General features: G+C 42.8%; 1 protein-coding gene across 2 annotated transcripts; it reads left to right on the top strand.

The window, feature by feature from the left end:
* The first annotated feature begins 69 nt into the window (after nucleotides 1-69).
* SETD7 (SET domain containing 7, histone lysine methyltransferase) lies at nucleotides 70-23,675 on the top strand. Of its 2 annotated transcripts, XM_045019165.1 has the most exons (8): nucleotides 70-217; nucleotides 8,038-8,167; nucleotides 11,994-12,195; nucleotides 14,649-14,838; nucleotides 16,421-16,502; nucleotides 17,731-17,848; nucleotides 18,006-18,163; nucleotides 22,210-23,675. In XM_045019165.1, the coding sequence occupies exons 1-8, from the start codon at nucleotides 178-180 to the stop codon at nucleotides 22,388-22,390; spliced, it is 1,101 nt and encodes a 366-aa protein (XP_044875100.1). In that variant the 5' UTR covers nucleotides 70-177; the 3' UTR covers nucleotides 22,391-23,675. The 2 variants fall into 2 exon arrangements, 1 of the variants encoding a protein (XP_044875100.1); XR_006579808.1 differs by lacking the exons at nucleotides 16,421-16,502; nucleotides 22,210-23,675 and having other exon boundaries at nucleotides 18,006-18,145.

Genomic DNA, 23,675 nt, shown 5'->3' with positions numbered 1-23,675 from the left:
CGGCCCTGCCTGGGTGATGTCAGCGGATCAGCTGCTCTATAACAAAGCGGAGCGAGCCCGGCGCCCGCATAGACGCCGCGGCCGGGGTGCGCGGAGCCGCTCGCTCCGGGCTCTAGGGGGAGACAGGGCGAGCCGCCCGCTCGCCCGCCGCGGGGAGAGCGCGGACACCCCCCGGCCATGGACAGCGATGAGGACACGCTGGAGGAGACCGTGGAAGGTAACCGGGCCCGTCCGGCGGGGGCAGACCGGGTCACCCCCGCGCTGCCGAGCGGCCGCCCCAGGCACGGCTCTGCCAGCCCCAGCCTGCGAGCGGAACCTGCTGCAGCCCCCTGGGCCTGGGGTGGGGGCGGGCAGAGCCGGTCTGCGCAGTGCGAGCCCCCCCCCCCCCAGCCCGGCCTTGGCGTGGGGGGGCCAGCACGTGGCACGCCTGGGCTGCGCGCCTCCTCCCAGCCCCGCGCTCCGGGCCGGGGCGCTCGCCAGCTCCGCCTCTCACTGCCGGCTTCGGCAAGCCGAGCCGCATCGGCCCCCCGCCCGCGTGACGAGCAGCGGGGCGCTGTTCCCTCGGGAAGGAGCCGCTTTTTGTTTTCACGACATTTTAAAACAAGTGCTCGAAGCAGCTTTTTATAGCGAGGCAAGAGCTCTGGGGGGTAGAAGGCTTCAGATGGTGTCTGATGCCTTGGAAAACTTAGCAGAGCCATGGGGGAGAACGGCTAGTGCCTAGTTTATTGCTAGGCTATTTACACTTTTGGGGGGGGGGTAGAGGAGCCACTTATTATTCAGTTAAATATACCGCTGCTGTTCCTAAATGCATGCTGCTCTGTAAATCTTTTAGGGTCTGAGCCTTCAAATAGTTAAGCACCCGAGTAACTACTCAGTGGGGCTAAGTGAGTACAGTTACTTCCGTGTTTAAGTGTTTGAAGGACTGGGCCTCTAGTACCTTGTGTTCTGTAGTATGGGCTATCACAATGGTAGTACACACATTTCAATTTAAATATAATTGTCAATTGTTAAGATCTTGGAGACTTTCCAGAAAGGACCTAGTTTACATGGCTAATTTAGGACCAGATTCTGTTTGGTACTGTATCACAACAGTTTACATCCAGTCAATCTGCATTGACTTCAGTGGAGCTATTCTATTTGACACCATTTGACCTGAAACAAGAAATAAGTGTATGTGGCATCTAGTTTGTGTTTAATTTAAAGTAATTGGATTTGATTCTCTGTAGTCTTGCACCTAGTGTGGTCACCTGCATTCTGGGTAGTGTCTTACTCTGATTTGCACACATTTTGCATTGGTGTTAATGAGTAGAAAAGTGCAAGACAAAGAATCAGGCCCACATTTTTGGAGGAGAGTGTATAAAACAACGGCTCCGTGTGCATATTAAAGACCATCACAGCCAACATTTCCACTCTCATATTCCCCGTTTTTGCGTTGTTTGGTGTGTACCAGTTAGTTGCCTGCTTCCGCTTCAGAGGCGACTGCGTTTTGCAGTAGTGTGCCATATTTCTAGTGATTCTTAAGTTATTTGGGGTCCTTCAGCATGAAAGGCACTATGTAAATGTAAAATATTACTAGCCTTCTCCTCCCCACCGTGCACACACACTCTGCAATATAAAAATTGACGATATTTTGCCTTGAAGATGCAGGACAAAACTAACTAATATATATTAAATAAAATAAAATAATGGAGATACTCTTTGAATTACAGGAGCATCCACAGGCCCAGATGACAGTGAGCCCCATAGCACTAGTCTCTAAATACCTACACATAGGTAGAGACGGTCCCTACCCTGAAGAGCTTACTGTGTAAAGAGACAAGGGAGACAAAGGGTGGAAGGTGGAACTGAGGCAGACAGTGAAAAGCCCAGGGTCACACAGCAGATCAGTAGCACAGCTGGAATAGAATCCAGGTCTCCTGACTCCCAGTCCAGTGTCCTATCCTTAGGCCCCAGTGCCTCCCCAAAGCTAACCATCTGGTGGGCACATTTTAAGACCAGAGAAGAGTTTTGAGGCTGAGATACAGACCTTAAAAAGGAGACGTTTGTGATGTCAAAGCTATTCCAGAATTTCCTATATTAGCACAAATGGCATCCCTGTCAGCAACATAGGCATTTAGGAAGATAGTCAGGATTTGCCTTGTGAAGCTCTTAAGTAAAATTTGCCAGCTGAAAACAGAGAGCCCATTCCTCTGCTGAGAGTCCACAGCTCTTACTACCAAGAGGAGTCCTAGATACTCAGATATCATGGTTAACAGCACAGTGTTGGAATTTGTGTGTGGCAGGATACAACTAACTCCCATGAGTCAGTGGCACTTGTATCTTGTGGCAGGCAAACAGGACCCGGTGTGCATTGTCACTTATTGAAAAGGTTACTGAGTTTGGCTTGCCAGGATGGCAGTAGATGTGTGATAGGGTTTGCTGTACAGCTGCTACTAGAATCTGGTCTTATTACATAGATATAAGTGATTGGATATTTTAGCAATGGGGGCTATGCAAAACTCATAGATTATATAGGAACTTTAAATTGCAAGGGGGGATAGAGGGGGTTCTTAAAGTGACGGATACTGTGGATGTGTTGTGTTCACCGTCTCTGCTTATATGTGTACGTGTGTACAAACTTGGTATTATATCCTTGCCAAAAAATATTTGTAAGGAGGCTATTTTCAGTTGTGCTCGGCATCAAGATACTGTTCCTGATATCATAGTTAGTTCCTTTGCAGCACATTATGATTTCATATAATGGCTTATTTCTGTGTGTGCTCAGGTGAGTTTTGAAGGTAACTATTGGTTGGCAGAGGGATTGCTTTTGAGTGACATTAGGGACTTCCTTTTTGCCCTTACCTGAGGCCTAGAACTCTCTCTCACTTTTACAAATGGGTACAGGCAATTGAGAAGGAGAAATAAAGTGTTCCATTTTGGTCCCACTATAATCAGTGAGACTTTTGCGGTTGACTTCAGTAGGCATTGGACTGACTAGTAAGACCTGGTGTATATTAGAAAAGTTGCACCAGTGTAACTAAGCTTAAAATTGATTTGCCTTAGGGCTGGATTAAAATTTTTTCCCCCTCGCTTCTTCTGATGTAAAAGTAATGTTAGACAGGAATTGGACCCTCTATGTCATGTCTGAAGTTAGAACTCAAGTTCACGGCTCTCACTTTGTACAGAGGCCACTAGAATGCTGGTCTCTGTTAAAATCATTGGGAGAATATGCCTCCTACTGCACAAAAATTCTGGCATGTATAATCTATATAAACATACATTAATGACAGTTTTATTTGTTTTTGCACTCCAGTAGCATCTTCACCACACTGAACAAATATTTTGTTGCAGTACAGTGTGCACAGTTTGACTTAACCTGAGAAGTGTAAATATTTTCTCCTCGGTACTTTGTAACAATCTTGCTCTTCTGTCAGGACTTAGTTGTACTTTCTTACAGTTTGTCTATATGGGAAAGTTAAATCAATGTAAACAAAGTTGTGAATTTAAACCCATATAGTTACACTAGTATAGCTCATTTTGTGAGCACTTTTACTCTGGTATAAGAGGGGTTTTTTTTCTGGTTTAGTTTGTAAAAAGCCACTCTTACTCTGGAATCCTGGGTGTCCACACTGTTATACTGGTGTAACTAGTAAACAGTTTCCCATGTAGACAAACCCTTATTCATTCTCTCTCTCACTCACCCCCACCTCCAGTGGGCCAGGAGCTTGCCTTTCTTCCACTGGTTTGGAGAAAAGCATGCTTGCCTGTTTTAAAAACATTCCCTCCTACTTACCAGTAATACCTTTTGATTTTAATAATCTAATATTTTTACAATGTAACTTATTTTTCACCGTTCACACACTCACTACCTTTTCTCACTACTCTCAGCTTGAAGATGACATAACCTGCTCTGTTTAGTCAACTTCAGCTTTTTTCAAACTTGCTCATACTTAATTGGATTTCCGCAGCAGATCCTCTCCTGGGGATCTCCTTTCCAACTTAGACTCCATACTCTCTCTGGCGCTTCTTGGAGAACCCAGATCTGTGAGTCAGCTTGTTGCCACCTGCCTCCAGCACAATGGAGTTTTGGCTGTGCCAGCTTGGTGTTACAGAGCTAACACAGCCAGCCTATCAGCAACTCAAGAGCTCTCCTCTGGCCTATGCCAGCCCTGCCTTTGCCCTGCAGCTTGACATTATTTACACCTCAGCCCCTGCGTCCCTTCAGTGTCCTCCTGTGGTATCCAGCCGCTGATCACTGGATACTTACAGAAATACCAGATCCTTGATTCCCAAAGGAGCAGTGTACCCCAGTTTACCAATCTGACCTTAGCCCACACAGAACACTTGAATTCGATTATAGTAAAACAAAAAGGAAACTTATTTAAGAAAGAAGAGAGATTTACATAGAAATAAGTGTGAGTGGTGAAAACAAATGGTTACATGCAATAAAATGTGAACAAGGGCCTAAACTTAAATCCTGAGACCAATAGATGTGTTTTTCCCAATGGGCGTGATTATTTGTTACCTTATGGCCCCTTTGTGTGAGCTAGTCTGGGGTGAAAGGTCCATAGGACAGGCATAGTCAGTATTGCCATCCCCAAATGTTCAAAAATCTTGAGTCATGTTCAGCAAAAATCATGAGATTTGCTTTAAAATCGTGAGATTATGTACAAATAATAGATGTGGTCTTTTTATTTGCATTCTGCTTTTTTGAGCTTTTAGGGTACACAGAGGTCACATTTTGAAACTTTCTTCATTGCCACAAGAACTAAAACTTACTTTTTCTTTAAGAACAAAGGCTGAAATCATCACACATCCCCTTGACTCCAGGAGCTGATGCTTTAAGAAAACAATAATTATCATGAGACTCATGACAAAATCATGAGAGTTGGCAACACTGCATATGCACCACTTGTGAGTATTCCTGCTACAGAAGGCTCCTATGCCAGGCACAGAGCCACATCCGCACCACTCCACAGCGGATCCTGGCTTGTGGCATTCCAGAGTGTGCTGAGGATGATGTGGAAATGGGGTGCAGGCAGTCACAAGGAGGTGGGGGTGGGGTATGGCCCAAAAAGAACTGGAACCTGGATATTCTCTGCCCATGCCAAACCCCCAGGGGCCATTGCAATAGGGGCATGACTTAGGGCAGCACAAAAGTGAGTAATAGCCTACGTCAGATTCCACATCAGTCTCTGCAGCCCCTGACCAGGAGGTGAAAACTGCCTCTCCATGGCGCCTGCAGTTGAATGAATCTGACCTTATGTTTTTAAATGCTAGTGGAAACAATTGAGTTTTTAAACAAACGTTCCTGTGCAATTTTTGAAACCCAAATATTGCAGCACTAACATCCTGAAAGTCTTATTCTTATGTATATTGCCACAGTGCCTAGGAGCCTACTCATGGACTAGGACCCCATTGTGTTAGGTACTGAACAAACACACAACAAAAAGACAGTCACTGCTGCAGAACTTACACACTAACGCTGACTCCGTGCACTTTAATTATCCAAGCTGAGAGAAATGCCAGCAGTAAACAGCAGTGACAGTCAAATGGATTTTAAGGTCTTTAATAATCCAAGGTGATATTGGTAACAAAGGTGAAGAAATGTGTATGTTGACAGTGTGGTCTGTTAGCTGGCAGCATCCTTTTAAGGAGACATGTTGAAAACATGTTGAATGTGGCTGCTTGGCTCATCCCTCTTGGTCTGTGTATGTAATTTATTGACACTGAGAGGAGATTCCTTATACCACACTGTGTCCAGCCCTGATGTAGGCGTGTATGTGTGTGTTACCTGATAAAAAGTAGTTAAGTTTTTTTCTGAACTGCATGATGTACTTTGTAGAAGAGTTATAGAATCACAGAATATCAGGGTTGGAAGGGACCTCTGGAGGTCATCTAGTCCAACCCCCTGCTCAAAGCAGGACCAATCCCCAACTAAATCATCCCAGCCAGGGCTTTGTCAAGCCTGACCTTAAAAACCTCTAAGTAAGGAGATTCCACCACCTCCCTAGGTAACCCATAGATCAGGGGTTGGAACCTTTCCGAAGTGCTGTGCTGAGTCTTTATTTATTCACTCTGATTTAAGGTTTCACGTACCAGTAATACACTTTAACATTTTTAGAAGGTCTCTTTCTATAAGTCTATAATATATAACTACATTGTTGTATGTAAAGTAAATAAGGCTTTTAAAATGTTTAAGAAGCGTCATTTAAAATTAAATTAAAATGCAAACCCCCGCCCCCTCTCCCCCGGACCAGTGGCCGGGACCCAGGCAGTGTGAGTGCCACTGAAAATCAGCTCGCATGCCGCCTTCAGCAAGTTGCCTACCCCTGCTATAGATAAACAATAACATGGGGCTTTCAGCTCTAGGGAATAGTAAAGAAGGGGAAATAAGGGCACAAAGAGTCCTGACTCAAGAGAAGGGGGATTGATGCTTATGCAACATGCTTTCCCTGAGCTTATAGAAGCTCCATTTGTCCTCCTTCCCTTACAGTGTCTCTTTCTGTCGTCTTTCCTTTCTAACCTAGACTGTAAGCTTGGCAGGGCAGGGAAAGACAGTGGAGTTGGGAAGATCACCTTCCAAAATGGGAATCCGAGTGATAACCAGTGAAGTATCATCTTTCTTAATCAAGTGACTGGTTTATTTGCTGCTGCTCCTGGTTTTCCAAAAACTACAGAAAAGTGAAAACTGACAGACCTTCATCAGTTTACACAGCTGCTCGTCTGAATCCTGTGGGCAGTAGTGAAAGTGGGAGGAATTAGATCTGATTCATGCTGCTGCTTGGGAAAGTTCTGAGCAACAGTGGAAGCAGATGCTGAAGCTGTTTGCTAGAGAGGAAGCCCAGAATCAGAAGCTGAGGAGGTATAGATTAGCAGAGACTTGCCGTGCTCCCCACTCTGAGCAACCAGAAGCTGTGGAATAGCAGAGGTGTAATGGAATGGTCAGATTTGGCTGGGAGGAGGGAGGCGGGTGGGTGTTCAAATCAGACACTTCCCAGCTGGAGTCTACAAAGCAGTGAACTTCTCAAGCACTCGCCCACTTCCCAGCAGCTGTGGAGAGGACTTGTTTTTTTTTCACCTGGATATTGTCTCTAGACAGTGGGGCCCCATGTGATCATCTTCTGGCTTTTTAGATGTTTATTTCTGTTTGCTTAGGGGGGGAGGTGGAAGAAGTAGGGAAAGGGATAGTGGAGAGCCTTTGAGGAGAAATGGGAAAGACCGAAAATACAGGAGAAGAGGTAAAGCACACAGTGTAGGAAGAGAGAAGCTTAAAAAGGGTGAAGGAAGAGAGGGAAAACAGATAATGAAAACAGTAGAAAAAGACGCACTGTGATCTGTTCTAATAAAGCAAAGAGGAAAAAGGGACATAAAGCTTGGAAGGGAAAGGAGGTATAACCCGAGCAAGCAAGGCATAGTAAGCTACACTTACAGTGTGTTAAATAGAAAGTAGTCTGATTTGTTACAACTAGAGTAAATAATAAACATTACAAAGCTGTTTGTTTGTTTGTTTGTTTAAATTTCCGGGGATGTGGTTTGGCTGCAAAGGGATTTTTTCACTCTGGCTAGTAGGATTTGTCTTTGGGCTAGTATGTGTTGAGCATATTCTTCAAGATGTACACGTTTAAAAAACAAACAAAACCAGTTGTATGAATTAGAAGGTCTTGAATCCGTTCCAGTGTCATGCAGGAGAAATACTTCTAGGTAGTGGCTCTTTTTAAAGTTGCTTGAACACAATACAGTGTGGGCAGTACTTAGTTGAGAAGTGTGTTGTCTTAGTCCATCAACTACTCTATCTTGGCTTCCCCTCCTCCCCCCCGCCACACAGATTTTTGTAACAGGTTGTTGCCATGAAGAAACTGGCTACAAATAGTCCTGAATAGCTCTGGTCCATTTTTTTTAAATAAAATATTTTAACTAGTAGTTCTGTTAAAATAAATATTTTGGGAAGCAACAACATAGAGAAGGGAGATTACATATTGATTATATGTGATTTCACACCTGTTCTGATATCTTTGCTATTTTTGTTTTGTGGTGGTGGTGGTGTTTTTGCTTCAGGGCTTCTGGATGATGATGGGTTGCCACATGGGTTCTGTACAGTCACCTATTCATCCACAGACAGATTTGAGGGAAACTTCGTGCATGGAGAAAAGAACGGCCGTGGCAAGTTCTTCTTTTTTGATGGAAGGTAAACATTGGCTCTTTGCTCGTCTTCCATTTGTTTTTCTCCTGTTTACACCAGTATGTAACTAATTTTGTGTGGGTGGGGGAGGGGGGTATATGTGTTCCTAGTTCCGACAGCTGCTTTCCCACGAGAGCTTTAGTTGGATAGTTTCTTCATTGTGTGCTGGCTAGAGTAACAGCCAGTGTCTCCATCTGTTTGTGAACTCTGAAAATAATGGAGTGACCCCAGGGACTGCTCCTTAATAGGAGAGTCAAGTCACTGTGGCCCTGTTTATATTAAAGCTTTAAATTAATTCAAGACTTCAAGAAAGTCTTATGATTTTTAACTCCATACATGGTGCTTTAAAAACTTGCTGACAACTATTTTCCAGGCTGGTTCAGTGGGCTTATTTGTATTATGGTAGTGCCCAGAGGCTCCATTTGGGATTGTGGCCCCATATTGCTGGGCCCATACAAAGATCTAGAAAGACATGGGCTCTGCACAGAAGAGCTTACAATCTAATTAGTCCTGAAACTTGTTTAGTGGACACTGTATGGTCTAGTGGTTAAAATACTGGACTGAATTAAATACGGCTTTTATTCCCAGCTCTTTGATCTTGTAAAAATCGTTTGACCTGACTCTTTTTTCCAAAATGCACTTACAATTGCCACTGTTTTTAGTGGGAGTTATGCTGTGAAAATCAGGCTAGTTTCCTCATCTGTAAAAAGTGGAAGGTCTCCAATACTTTACTGTTCCTAGCCATTTCTTCCCCTCTTCCCCCCACCCGCCCCTTTCCTCACAAATCAGTCTAGTACCTCTCTTTGCTGTTGCTCAGCAATTTCCTCAGAAGGCGCAGCTGATATACAAAGTGACATCATTCTTGACTTTTGCAGCTGTGTAGTGCTATGAATAGTGGTGGTGAAACTGACCCCCAAAGTCTTGTCAATTCCATTCTGCTTATGCTTGGCAAAGTTCTGAGCAGCAGCCAGAGGTATTGGAGCTGCCTGTCAGCTGACTCAGGAATGCAGCATGGCATTGTTTTACACCTAGTTCACACTGGGAAGTTTATTTTCCCAGCCATAAGGGCCTGTAACCTTATTTTTCTAAATGATTTTTCTAAAGAATAAGTTCTGCAGAAATGGATTTTCATGGGCCTGCATGCTCATTAGGGAAACCTTATTTGTCGCTAGCAATTGGCCATTTCAAGACCTGTTGGGAGTGACTGAAAAATATTACTAACAGCTGGCGTATGTAAAATGAGGTTTGATTTCTCAGTGGAAGCTTCAGTGTAAACATAATACTTGTTGGAAGACTCAGCAGAGAGGCCAAAGATTATCTAGATATGGAAACTGAGCAACTGTTTTTTACTCTGAGAAGTGGTCCCTCCAAATGGCAGGGTGTAGACAGGGTTGCATTGGCAGCCTGAACTTCCCTGTGTTTATGCCGTGTCTCTTCTGTGATTCTTCAGAACTGTCAACCCAGCACCTTTCATGAACATCAAATTCTTTGAAAAACAAAACAGTTCGCTGTTGTACATTTTCGGTAATTACCAAACCAAAATTAAACAAAATAGTCCGAGTATATTTTTTAAACAGTTTTCTGTACTGTGGATAGGGTCCATACAGGTTTGAGCTTAAATAAAGTAGAGTTGACTCAAATGCTGCCAGTTACTTTCGGACAGCCTAACGGATGATATTGCAGTTTGCTGCATAGCTTTGGGAAAGCTAATGAAAAAGGATGCTGCACCCAAAGTTCATGGTTTAAATACCTGGAGGGGTGGGGAGGGACAGGAAGTTTGATTTTTGTTTCTTTAAGGATTTTTTTCTTAAACAAGGAATTACACCGGATTTTCTGCTCCCCTGGGTTCATCAAAACTGTCATTTTCCTGCTCCCTGTATTCATCAGAGCTCACTCTTTCTGCCATGGCTCCCAAAACACCCCACCCCTTATACTTTTGTGTGCTTTAACACAAGTTAATTGTTTTTTACTTAGACCAGACATGTTTCCTCCATGGCCAGTTTCCATTGCAGTCCTGCCAGTGAAGGCTGACAACTGCACTGTAGCTCTACTGTTCAGAAGTAGGTTGTTCCTACCAAACCGTGGATAGGGCCCATATGCAACATTACAAATATTCTTCCTTTTTTTGGATAGGGGAATAAAATGGTCCAAACCAGCACTTGGGTATTTAACAGAAGTAAACCTTTCCGCTCATTGTCAGCATTGCTGTCCTCTCTCTGATTATTTAAAGACGTGAGAGAGGTTGGATCAAATTTTCATTTTGTAGAAAACTGACCATGTTATTTTGCTAAGAATGAAATTTCAACTCTAGCATGCTCCACATTTTGTGTTGGGTATTTTTACTTTCACGCAAACCTTTGTCTGAGAGCATTTTGAGAAATTTATGGTATAATCACTGTGAGCAGAAAAGTGTTGGGTGTCATTGAACAACTGTTCTTCTCCATGGAACTAGAAACATTTTCTAAACTGGCACTTCTCTACCGAGGTCTGAGAGCAGTGTTACAAAAGGGAAAGTTTGAAGCCTATTTGTATGGGAATTACTAGAAGTGGGAAAGCTTGAGGCATCACTGAGCATAAAGAGGAAGGGTGGGAGGCTGGCATTTTTAAGTTGTAAAGAGAAATCCCAGAGACTTGAGTTGGAGAAAATGAGGGGTGGGGGAGACAAACGACCTCCCCCAAATCTTTCTAAGATTTATAGAGCTGTTGTGATGTCAGTGACCTGGGGCTTTAACATTTTAATTTATTATAGTAACTACTGCTGAAAATGTGCTTGACACAATGTGAAGGTGAAGCTATTAAATACGCTGTTGACATGAATTAACACCGGGCTGGTAGTATGTTAGGGCTTGTCTACACTTACAGTGCTGCAGCAGTGCAGCTGCCAGCCTACGCTGACAGGAGAGCTTCTCCTATTGGTATAGGTACTCCACCTCCCCGAGAGGCAGTAGCTATGTTGATGAGAGAAGCTCTCCCATCGACATGGCGCTGTCTACACTGGGGGTTAGGTCGGTATAAGTACGTTGCTCAGGCATGTGGAATATCCACACCCTGAGCGCCATAAGTTGGTAGTGTAGACTAAGACTACTCTACACTATCGCGGTAAATCGACCTAAGTTACTCAACTCCAGCTACATGAATAACGTAGCTGGAGTTGACATAGCTTAGGTCAACTTACCGCGGGGTCCACACTACGTTGGGTCGATGGGAGACACTTTCCTGTCGACTTACCTTACTCTTCTCGTTTGGGGTAGAGTACCGGGGTCAACTGGAGAGCGATCTGCGATCAATTTAGTGGGTCTTCACTAGACCAGCTAAATCAACACTGGTGCATCAGTTCCCAGAGCATCGATCCAGGGGGTAGTGTAGACATAGTCTTAGAGTTTCATGACACTGAAAAGATGGGATCTGAAAGTCTGAGCATAGGGTTAGGAGGGAGAGAATCCTAATCCAAAAGCATTCTGCGCTAACAATAATTCCCTCTTTGGCCTTGGATAAATCACTTCACCTCTCTTCCTCACTGTCCCCATCTATAAAATGTAGCAGTGTGGATCAAGAATGCGGAATCAGTACAATGGAATGATTAACATCTTTAAAGTGCTTGAACAATGGAAGTACAACATAAATGCTAAGTGTTATTTAGCTAGAGAATTCAGTGGAGGTGAGCTTTTTTTTTTTAAATGTTTTTTATTTGGGGTTTTAAAATGATATACAATATGCTGCCCAGATTTTAAGCAGAGGGTGAGAGTTGTACTGAGTATATTGTTCAGTTCTCAAGAGCTCTGTTTAAAAGAGGGGGACAACTACACTATTTTGTCTTTCTCTTTCTTACCAGCACGCTGGAAGGGTATTATGTCGATGATGCTCTCCAAGGCCAGGGACTCTACACATACGAGGATGGAGGGGTTCTTCATGGCACACATGTGGATGGAGAACTTAATGGACCTGCCCAGGAATATGACATTGATGGACGACTGATATTCAAAGGGCAGTACAAAGATAATATTCGACATAGCGTGTGTTGGATATATTACCCGGTAAGCCTGGTCTCCTGCTTTCTTTGTTGGAGAATAAAAGAAGGGCACAGGAGCCATATAGGCTGTAATCTGTTACTGCTATGTGGCCTAGGGAGGAAGCTTCTTTCTAGCTGCTGCAAGACATTTTGCTAGACCTGGCTCCATGAACTTGGCTGAGAGAATAAGGTTTATTCCCTATGACAGCTCCTTTAGGGCTAAAAAGTACCTAGTTCCAGAAAAGGGCAAGGGTTTCCTGTTTCTGTCTCTTAAGTAAATGCTGGGACTTTTCTTTGGGAATCTTTGTCTTCTAGGGAATATTTTAAAATGTGCTAAATTATAGACAGTACAGTAGTGTTCCTTCTTTTTTTTTTTTTTAACACATGAATAACCCTATTCAGCAATCCCTGCTTAGGGCACTAAAGTCAGTAGAAATTTTGCCTAAGTACATACTGAATAGGGCCTGAAGTTACCATGTACGGCACATTTGTCTGTAGAATGCCACCGGTCCTAAAAACTTTGGGGGTGGAAAATGAAAGCAGTGTTGGAGTGGACGACTACTGGACAAAATTATCTACCCAGTATTGAATTCTCTCTGGCAAGAGGCAGTCTCCTTCTGTGTTACATCTGTATGCATATTTAGTTATTTAGATCCCCTCGAACGCTGTGACCATTGGGTATTTCTTAGAGGAATTAAAAACCTAGCTTACCTAATTCACAGACTGGACAGTAGTAGCTAAAACTACAATTGAGGCTGCCAGGGAAATACCAATAGTAACTATCAGTGATAAAGAACAGAGTGCAAGTGAAAGCAAAAAATTAAATACACCTGGCTGTGAAGGTCACATACTTTTCATTCAACTTCCTAATGATAGAACTCTGCTGCAAGTCCTGGAAAGTTAGAAATGAACAGCCTGGCTAGCATTAATTGTCAGGATGGAATATAGGATGAAAAGTGATCTCTAAGATGCCGTTTTTGCTCCAAAAATAACTGTTTAAACGTAGCTGTTGTCAAAACATGCTGTAACATGTTTTTTTCATATCTGTATGGACAGAAAACGTATAACATCATTAAGCCGTACCCATGTTTAAAGATAGATAGATAGTTTTGTCTCGAACACTAGGCCTTAGTTGGGCAGTATGGTATGGTACATAATCCAGTGTGTGTCTCTGTATGGCATTCCTGCTGCCAGCAAGGATTAAGCCAAGCCTAGGAGAAGTCTCCCCCAGAATCGATGAGCTGTAATTTTGGAGATGGAAGGAGCAAAATATACCCATCAGTTAGGGGTTATAACCCGTTTAAGCTCCATGGTATTCAGTAGGTAAGCTCTTATAGGCAGCTCTGGACTGACACTGGCACAACAGCAGTATCTCACACTGAAATGATGGGGTTGGGGTGGAAGAAAGAAGAGCTGAAAAGGGAAGGGGCTTACGTTTCTGGGAGCTGTCAACAGGAGATGGAGGAGGTGAGGTGCCTAGGGGGTCTTTTCCCTTGAAATTTTTGAAAAATAAATGCAGTTTGGAAGCATTGGTAGTAAACAAAATAATTACTCGTAACTCTCTTTAGTCTCTTGTTTTTCAGTTTTTCTTTCCTTTTGTTCAGGTGAGTTGATCTTATTTATTGCTCCTGCCACTTCTTTCCACCTGAATACTGGAAGTGGTGATTCAAAGTCTGCAACTGACAAGGCACACACTCTTGGGTTTTGGTACTCCACTCTCTCCCTACCTCTCCAGTGTTCTTGATGGGTTTTTTCCCCCATTGTCCCCTTTTCTCTCTCCCCAAATTCATTGCCTTTCCTCTAGCTTCTTCTCTCACTATCTCCATTGTAGTTCTTATTCTGTTCATTCCTTCCAGCTCCACTCCTAATTACTTCCCACACCTCCAACATACATCCATAATGCTTTATAGGCTCCAGTCCTCTGATGTACCATCGCATAACAATATATAAAGCAGCTGTACTGAATACAAAGCAGCACTTCCTCCTCTTCTCTCTCCCCCCAACCCCCAGCACTGAACCATTTTTGCAAAATGTGACAAAGCAGGAGGCATTAGGTTTTTAGTGCCCTGGGCCACTGCCTAGCTCTGCTACCCCTACTTGTTTGAAATCTCAATGTTTGTTTCAAGTGGAAGGGAAGTCCTTGCGGTTTCTACTTACCTACTGGGCAGAAGGCCTAATTTAGATCTTACACTGGTTTTTCTGGTGTAATTCCATTGTTTGGAATTACTCCTGGCACTGAAATAATGAAGTGAGTTTTAATTCAGACCTTTTGTTGTTTGAGTGTGCCTCTGTGTGGACACACTTGGTTTGGAATAAAAGTGTCTTATTTTAATCAAGGCTATTTAGATTCCTTACTAACTAGTTCTAACCCTGTCAGTAAATTACGTCAAGGAACTTCTCCAACACTTTACTTTTATAGCCAGCTCTTTATTACATATTATAATTAAAAACTTTTTTTTCTTTTGGACATTCTTTCAGGATGGAGGCAGCCTTGTAGGAGAAGTGAATGAAGAAGGGGAGATGACAGGGGAAAAAATAGCCTATGTGTATCCTGATGAGAAGACCGCATATTATGGAAGGTTCATAGATGGAGAAATGATAGAAGCAAAACTGGCAACTCTTACATCTGTAGAGGAGGGAAAGCCACACTTTGAACTGGTACCAGGCAGTAAGTTCAGTTGATGTGCAGCTTGTACACTGACAAAAAATATATCATCTTTGGTCTGTGTGTGTCAGCCTCTTTCTTCACCTCAGTCCCCATACTCTGAATATTCCCCTTGAGGGTGTGTAAGGTCTGACTGGTGAGGAGGAATTGATTATTAGGGAGAACACCAGATTTTTTTCTATTACAGAACATTCATGAGGACTTTTATAAGTTAGGTAGAGGTGGGTGTGTACTTCCAGTGTTGTCCACTGCTCTGAAAAATCCAGAAATGCTGTGTGTGTGGGGGGGGTTATAGTGGGAGGGGAAGGCTGAGGAACACTCTGTGGAATCTCCCCCATCCTATTCACTCCTTTAAATTCACCTTTTTCCCCATGCCAGCTGGAAAATTAGCTAATAATGACTTTTCGTGTTGACAGACACGTTGAAATGAGCAAACAAACAAAAAGCAAGGAAGGGTCATGATTCGGTCCTAACTATATTGCTATCTATTGGGTTTGTTTGTACAAATCAGTACTAGCACGGTTGGGTGCCAAGAATCCGATTCACTATTGCCCTGCAACTTGTGTAGTCGTTTACACCAGTTTGTGGGTGTAAAATGCTAAACGTAAGAACGATAGTATCTTACACCAATTCAGTACTGCGGTAAACAATTACATAGGGTGTAGGGCTATGGTGAATTGACCCCATAGTGTTTTGGGGTGTTTCTTTAATTGCTGTAGACACTTTTCCAATTGTGGACAAGACAGGATCATTAGTAGAAATATGAACTATCTTAGCACTGTTACTTTTGTGCCCCAAAGATTTATGTATTTAAACAGTCTGGAAATAGGAACCTAAACGTTAGGGAAAAACAGGCCAGAGGACAGCAGTGACCTTTTGTTTTTAAACATTGTAGATAAATCTTTGCATAGCACAATTAAAAAGAAGAAAATCCAGCTGAGAGGGTATAATTTGTGCTTTGTAAATAGGATACAAACTACACTCTGTGTGAAAAGCTGAAAGAAGAGATCCATTTTTAGAACTTGGTTACCATGGACAACCGCTTTTTATCAAACTTTCAAATACTCAGCTTTTCCCTGCCTTTTCCACCTGCATCTTAATTTTGCCCCCAAATAAGCATCAGACAGTTGATTATACAAGCGTGCAAGAATTTAGACTTTAAAAGGGCTTAATTGTCAGAGGGTGGATGCTCAGCACTTCCTCAAAGTCAGGCCCATGTAAGGTGCCCAAGTTGGGGGCACAAATCATTAGTCATTTTTGAAAAAACTGGGCCCTAATTTTAATAATCGAAGAGAGATCCTCCTTTTTTTTTTTTTTTTAAAGCTCTTCTATATAAAATATGCTATTTTCAGTGGCCTGGGAAGAGAAAAATCAAGAAGAAGTAACTGGCTGAGGGTTCAGGTATTTTGTTTTCAGTGCAGCTCTATATAATATCCTTTTTAAGTATGTTTCTTCTTTTTTTCATCTCATTATCTTTCAGACTTAATTTGTTTTTGAATGTCTTGAATGCGTGTCCCTCTAACAAAAGAGAGAAATGCTTTTAATATTGTCCATTAATTTAATTCCTGTATTGATTTATTTTTAGGCCCAGTATACAGTTTTGATAAATCTACTTCATCTTGCATTTCTACAAATGCACTTCTTCCTGATCCTTACGAGTCAGAGAGGTAGAACTTTTCTTTTTCCCATTTAAAATCTTTCAGTAAACTTCTTGGTCTGCTGTGCATTTAGGGACCTGATCCTGCAAACCCTTACTCACAGGAACAATTGCAGGACTAGTCAGGTGTCTAAGGGTTTGCCAGGTTGGGCCTTTAACTTGACTGATGTGGAGCATAGACTTAATTGAATTGAAGTTTCTTTTGGATTTACATGGAAAAACTGGCAATCTAGTAGACAGAACATGGACATAATATACTTCTGGGTAACATCTTGAAAGTGACTTTAAAAAAATATGGCTGCAAAATCACGTTCAGTGAAGTCCAGAACTCTTCGTTAAGGGCCCTACCTACAAGGTACAGTTCAAGGGGAGTTGCGGTTGCTCAGCATCTTATAGGATCTGGCACAAATACACTGTTCCCTTTTTCAGAACACAGAATCAGTCTCAAATTGATGCGTATGCCAAGCATAGTGATTCAGGTTGGGTCAAATTCTGCTCATCTGAGTAGTCTTGAGCAGAATAAAGTGAGCAGGATTGGGATTATTATGTAATAAAGTAGAAAGCCCTGGGGAAAGAGGAGACTGTCCATTTCAAACCTCGACTGTTGACATGCCATGTTTCTCTACAGAATGCTGGATTCCAGTCAGTCACTAACATCACCTTTTTATATTTCTCAATGTACAGCATGTAGAACTGTTTGTGTCGTCACTGCCTTAATCCCATTCATTTTACAAGGTTTTGCTGTATACCTGATGGCAATCCTCCTCTTCTGGTATTACAAACGTCTAAATGTGTGATATAGCAAAAGGTTCTTAGTGACTGTTGTTTAGAAACGTGGCGTTCTAGGGCCTGATCCTGAGAATGCTTTCTCAAGTGAGTAGTCCTTGCACACATGAGTAGTCCCATTGAATTTCAATGGGACTAGTCATGGAGTGAGGATTCGCGGTCCCTGCATGTTTAACCATCATTGGGGGAGAGTGGAAAATGGTTGTCATCTGAACAATAAAATGTAATTATAAGTAATTTCTTTTTCCTAAGAATTGTGTCCTAAGAAAAGTCCTTCTGTTTCTCTAATAATAAAATGTTGTTAGGCTTTGGGTTCTTTTGCCTTTGCATTTTCTAAAGGGCATGAACTACTAACCTCTGCACCAGTAGCTGTAGTAGTAATACTGTGTAGAGAATTGCAACTGTGATAACAAGAAAATATCCAATTTCTACCCTCTCTTTTTATTTTCTAGGGTATATGTTGATGCATCTCTCATTTCCAATGCTGGCGAAGGATTATTTTCTAAAATAGCAGCAGGATCGCGCACGGTTATGTCCTTTTACAATGGAGTGCGAATTACACACCAGGAGGTAAGGCAGGGGGCGGAAGGGAACCAGTCTGAATTTTGTTTGCTTTTTTTTTTTTGACTCTTTTCTTGTAAGATTTTTTTTTTCTGTGAATTTATCTGTGTGTGCTTACTGGAATAAAAGGTGACCAGACATGCTGAGTTTTTACCTTGCAAATCAGGTGGACAGCAGAGACTGGGCCCTCAATGAAAACACAATAGCCCTGGATGATGAAACAGTCATAGATGTGCCGGAGCCTTACAACCATGCCACCAAGTATTGTGCCTCGCTGGGGCATAAGGCCAACCACTCCTTCACTCCTAATTGCATCTATGACCCGTAAGTATTAGCCAGCCTGTCTTTCAGACCAAATGCTGCAGAGGTGAGATTGTTACACTGAAGTGCACTATGCTTCAGTGTTTTGAGATGGCCGGATGTACTCTCTGGAACCAAGAGTCTTCCCTCAGATTCACGTGCAGTCTCTGTGTACTGGAGCTGAGACTTGCACCAAGTGGGCATTGCAGGTGCTCAACAACTCTAAACTTTGAGGGCAGGTTCAGGCTTAGAATGATATTGCATGTTTGTTATGCATTTGTGTCTGACCATTGATGCTCAGATACACAAAATACAGCATCCTTGGCTGAAACGTAAATCTTAGCTGTCCAAGGATAGGGCCATGTCTGCCTCACTCCTAGCATTTGACAGAGTATGTTTTACAGTGCATCATTTTGGAACATGAAGCCTCAAAAATAAGAATTTTTCTAATACTCACCAGCAGCTTTGACATCTACAAACATGTATAAGGAGGTACATATTTTAAAACAATATGGTGGGGGGAAGGGACATATGCTTTGTAGCTTGTACAGACCAAACTTATTTAACATGCCGGGGGCTCCTTGTATCCCTCCACTTCCTTCCTTCCCCCCCACACCCCGCTCCCTGTGTGCCATCCTCCCATTCCCCCTCCGTTTCCAGGGACTCCTCGCAACTTCCTCCTCCAAATACCAGCCACTCTCTCTGGCCCCTATTCCCTTTTTCTCCCATGTCAGGGTCCACAGCCTCCCTCAGCAGATGTTTTGTGCCACCCATTCCAGGGTCCTCCTTCCTCCCACATGGCAGGGGTTCTGGGTGACCCATACTCTCCCCTCCACCCACAACAGGGTCCTCCATGCTTCCCCACATTCCTCCACACACACACACCCTTTCTATCTGAGATCAGTTATTCAGGGTTCCAACATTTTAAATGCTATTGCGAGAATAGGCAGAGATAAAATAGGAGTATTGTTATGTTAGCACAGGGGTGGGCAAACTTTTTGGGCTGAAGGCCACATTTGGAAATAGAAATTGTATGGTGGGCCATGAATGCTCACAAAATTGAGGTTGGGGTGCGGGAGGGGGTGAAGGCAGTGTTTGGGGGTGCGGACTCCGGGGTGGGGCCAGAAATGAAGAGTTCAGGGTGCGGGAGGGGGCTCTGGGCTGGGCAGAGGAGTGGGGTGCAGGGAGGAGTGAGGGCTCTGGGGTGGGACTGGGGATGAGGAGTTTGGGGTATAGGAGGGTACTCCAGGCTGGGATCGTGGAGTTCAGAGGGTGGGAGGGGGATCAGGGCTGGGGGAGGAGGTTGGGGTGTGGGGAGAGGCTCAGGAGTTCAGGCTTTGGGTGGCGCTTACCTCAGGTGGCTCCCAGAAGCAGTGGCATGTCCCTTCTCTGGCTCCTATGCAGAGATGTGACCAGGCGGCTCTGCACACTGCCTCATCTGCAGGCACCGCCTCTGCAGCTCCCATTGGAGCACGTAGGAGCCGGAGGCGGGCCATGCCGCAGCTTCCGGGAGCCATGTGGAGCAGCCCCAGACCCCGCTTTCCAGGTGTTAGCTAGCAGGTGTTAATGGGTGCCATCAAAAGGCGCTTGCTTTTTTTTTGGTCTATAGACCATTGCAGAGGCACTTGAGGCTTTGGCTGTTCTGAAGAGCTGGAAGGGGCTTCATGTATCTCCCATTTTTTTCCTCAACATCAGTAGGGTTCTGGCCATTTATTCCTAGAAGATTCCCTGACGTTTTGGAACATGTATCATGTGTAGCAATCAGAAGTGGTGTGCAAAAATCATTAAAGACAAATAGAGAAATGTTGAGTGTAAGACCTTTGTGACTTTGGCTGAAAATATATGTAATTATGTTGTTAAATTGGCGAGGATTCAGAGAAGAGCACTGAGAATGATCAAAGGATTGGAAAAGATGCCATACAGTGATTAGACTCAAGGAGCTCAGTTGATTTAGCTTAACAAAGAGAAAGTGAAGAGGTGACTTAATCACAGTCTGTAAGTATCTACATGGGGAACAGAAATTTGATAATAGGGCTCATTAGCCTAGCAGACAAAGGTATAAACTTCCAGCTATTGGATCTTTGAAGCGAGGCAATTCAGACTGGAAATAAGGCACAACATGTTAACCAATGAGGGTAATTAACCACTGGAACAACTTAAGTGGGGATTTTCTCCATCACTGGCAATCTTTAAATCAATATTGGATTTTTTTCTATAAGATACATTCTAGCTCAAACAGGAATTATTTTGGGGAGGTTCTATGGCCTCTGTTGTACAGGAGGTCAGACCAGATCAGCGTTGCTCAAATGTGGCTGCATGTGGCCGCCAGGAGCTTTTCTTGTGGCCACATCCTCCTGGGCAGGGATGGGAGTGAGGGACAAAGCAATGACTCCTCCCCTGAGGCACCAGCAGGGGTTGGGTCCCGCCCGGCCGGAGAGAGGCATGCTGGAGGAGCAGGTTTCTAGTGAGTTCCTCACCTTCCCTGGGGTGGTGGGCAGGAGGCTCCAGCTCTGGGCTCACCCCCATTCATTCCCCCCGACCCTCATTGCCTCCCTCAGCCCCCCTGTCTATTTTCCCTATCGCCTCTAGCCCCCACTGCCTTCCTGCCCACCTCCCCATCCAGGGCTTGATTTGTTCCTGGGCATGCCAGGGTTGAGTAAATCTGCTGCTGTGAAAAGTGATATTTGTATGTTTGTTAATATCACTTTTCACAGCAGAAGACTTACTAGCTAGCAAGTCTTTAAAAAAGCAAAATAAACAACAACAAAAAAGACAAGAACGTGCAAAGTACCTTATTTGTGTTTCTATTCTGTTTAGGTCTAGTAAAGAATAGAGAGAAGTGTACGTTATTTTTATTAGTCTGCAAAAAATCCCAACATAAATAAATTGCAATCATTTGGACATGTACAGTATATGCGCATATTTATTTGTCTTTCTTAACTTAATTAGGAATTTTAGTTAAAATTATAACAGTGTCCGCCAGCAAGACTTGTTGGCCGCACTCTAAAGCCACCAAAAAATTTGTTGTGAGGACCCCTGGACTAGATGATCACCCTTAGAATCTGTTAATTTAGTAATATTTTGAATTCATTGAATCAACCTACCCAGACAAAAAAGAGTACATACAGGAAGGGCAAATTAAAAAACTCATGACTGTACTCGTCATGTCTCTGGAGTGAATTCTGCACATCGTCAATATTTGTTTTCACGTGAACAATGAATAAGCAATAGTGCTGCTTGCTTGGCTCTCTTTTGCCTGATTTTGAGCCCAAGACCTTTGGTTCTTTTCAAAATTTTGCATTATATTAAAGGGGGGGCACTTTTAAAAAAAAAATTGACAGAGTTAAAATAGTTTGGGGTAATGACAACTGTTCATGGGGAAATAGTAAAATCTTCTATACAAAGTGAAGTTTTAAAAAAATCCACAAAAAATGAAAAAAACTATTTTTTTTTCAAAGTTATAGTACTCTTTTGTTACCTACAACTGGGTGGGACACTTACAGATAAAAAAAACTGCCTTGCTTACAGCAAGTCCCTGGGGAAGATGAGCAGAAGTGTGCTCTTGTAAAACATTTAGTAAATAACCTGTACTAGATAAACATGGATGATTGACTTCCCCTGTTGCAAATAATATTCATTGTTGTCCTATTATGAAGGTAGTTGTAAGTCCTGCACAAATCAGTGACTACTTTTTTGATACCATAAATATTTTACAGGAAATTTTGAGAATACCCAAGTCATAGTTTCAGAGTTGTTTTTTTGATGTAACATGACACGGTATTTGAAGCCTTTTTTAAATCTTACACCAGAGTAAGTCTTGAAGTTCAAAGCAGTAACTCCTTGAACAAATTCTTAAGATTCATGTAACTCAAAGTTTCATAAATATTGCTAAGTGCCAAACAACTCTTTGAGACACAAGACTTATTTCATGGCTTAAATATTAATTAAGGTTTTTTTAAAAGAGTCTGTGTGGCAGGGGATTGTGAATTTACATTTGAAGGTTTAGTAAAAATATATATATGTATCATTTAATAAAGGGCTAAAATTTACAGTGCATACTCCTTGTTTAGGTTTGTTCATCCTCGTTTTGGGCCAGTCAAGTGTATACGCACCATCAGGGCTGTGGAGAAGGATGAAGAACTAACAGTGGCTTATGGATATGATCACAATCCCATCGGGCAGAATGGGCCAGAAGCACCAGAATGGTACCAGGTGGAACTGAAAGCCTTCCAGGCTGCCCAGCAGAAGTGAAATGCAGGCAAATGCTCAGTTCAGCAAACTGAAATGGAAACTTTGATCTATGCACTACCTTTATACTAAAAACTGGACAACCAGGGATTTGTTCATGCTGTTGCATCATAACCTTTCATTCAGTGTTAGAAATAAGTTTCTTGCATACTAACTAGGTTTGACTGCGTTATTCATAGCAGATTTAAAATTAGCTAGTGTTGCACCAGTCTTATCTGAAAGAATTATTAAATATTCTATACAAGGCAGAGTGATATTTTTAGTAGCTTTTATCTAATTCTGCACCATATGCAAAGATGCCAAAAGATTACACAGAAAATGAAAAGATCATTCACTTTTAATCAGCAGACTTCAGTGTTACTATTTCTACGGCCTAGGCATTACTGTGCAGCTGTATTTTACATACATACCATTTGTGATGATAATATTTTGATATTCTCTAATAGTAGTGTAATTTGCCTTTTTAAACCTTTGATCTTAATCTTGCAATAGAGCAGTTTATTTATTGGTGTATAGGAGGCTGGGTTTTTAATTCCTTCGTCCTCTTATCTGAGCGTTGTTCTTTCTACAAATCCTCTCTTGCAGGAGAAAACCTTTCTAACAAGTGAAAAAGGTTTGTGTACTTGAGAGAGAGTGCCGTGTATAGATCTTTGTGGCATTTTATATAAATAGTTTTAGTGATGTTCATGTCCAAAACAAAAACTTGTTTGGCCTTTGGGGCTGGGATACACTGTTTAATTATGATTATCGCACATGAATTAACATGTATTTGCATGAAGATGTTCATAGAGGAGAAAGTGGAGTTTAACTTTATTATTTTTAAGATTGACATTGAGGAACGGGTGCTGGAATTGTTTGTTTTGTATAGTGAGGGTGCTGAGAGCCATCGAACCAAACTAAACCATCTATATGACGGAAACCACTTCAAGCCAGGGGGTGCAGGAGACCCCCAGCACCCTTACTTCCAGCACCTATGTTCGGGGGGAGCGTTGGATGGTGTCTGGGGGATTTCTTTCTGTCTCACTTACCAGAGCTACTAATTCTTAAGGCTGAATTCTGCCTTTGAAAGCATATTTCTCTTTTGAAGTCAGTAAAAGTGTATGCAACCGCAGGCAGAAGGTAGTCCTGAATTAGTATAGAGCAGGGGTGGGCAAACTTTTTGGCCTGAGGGCCGCATCGGGTTTCAGAAATTGTATGGAGGGCCAGTTAGGGGAGGCTGTGCCTCCCCAAACAGCCAGGCGTGGCCCGGCCCCTGCCCCTTATCTGACCCTGCCCCTGCTTCTTGTCC

This window comes from Mauremys mutica, chromosome 5, assembly GCF_020497125.1.
Source record: "Mauremys mutica isolate MM-2020 ecotype Southern chromosome 5, ASM2049712v1, whole genome shotgun sequence".
NCBI lineage: Eukaryota > Metazoa > Chordata > Testudines > Geoemydidae > Mauremys > Mauremys mutica.
Note: the sequence above shows the minus strand (reverse complement) of the source record. Positions and strands in the feature narration are given on the sequence as shown.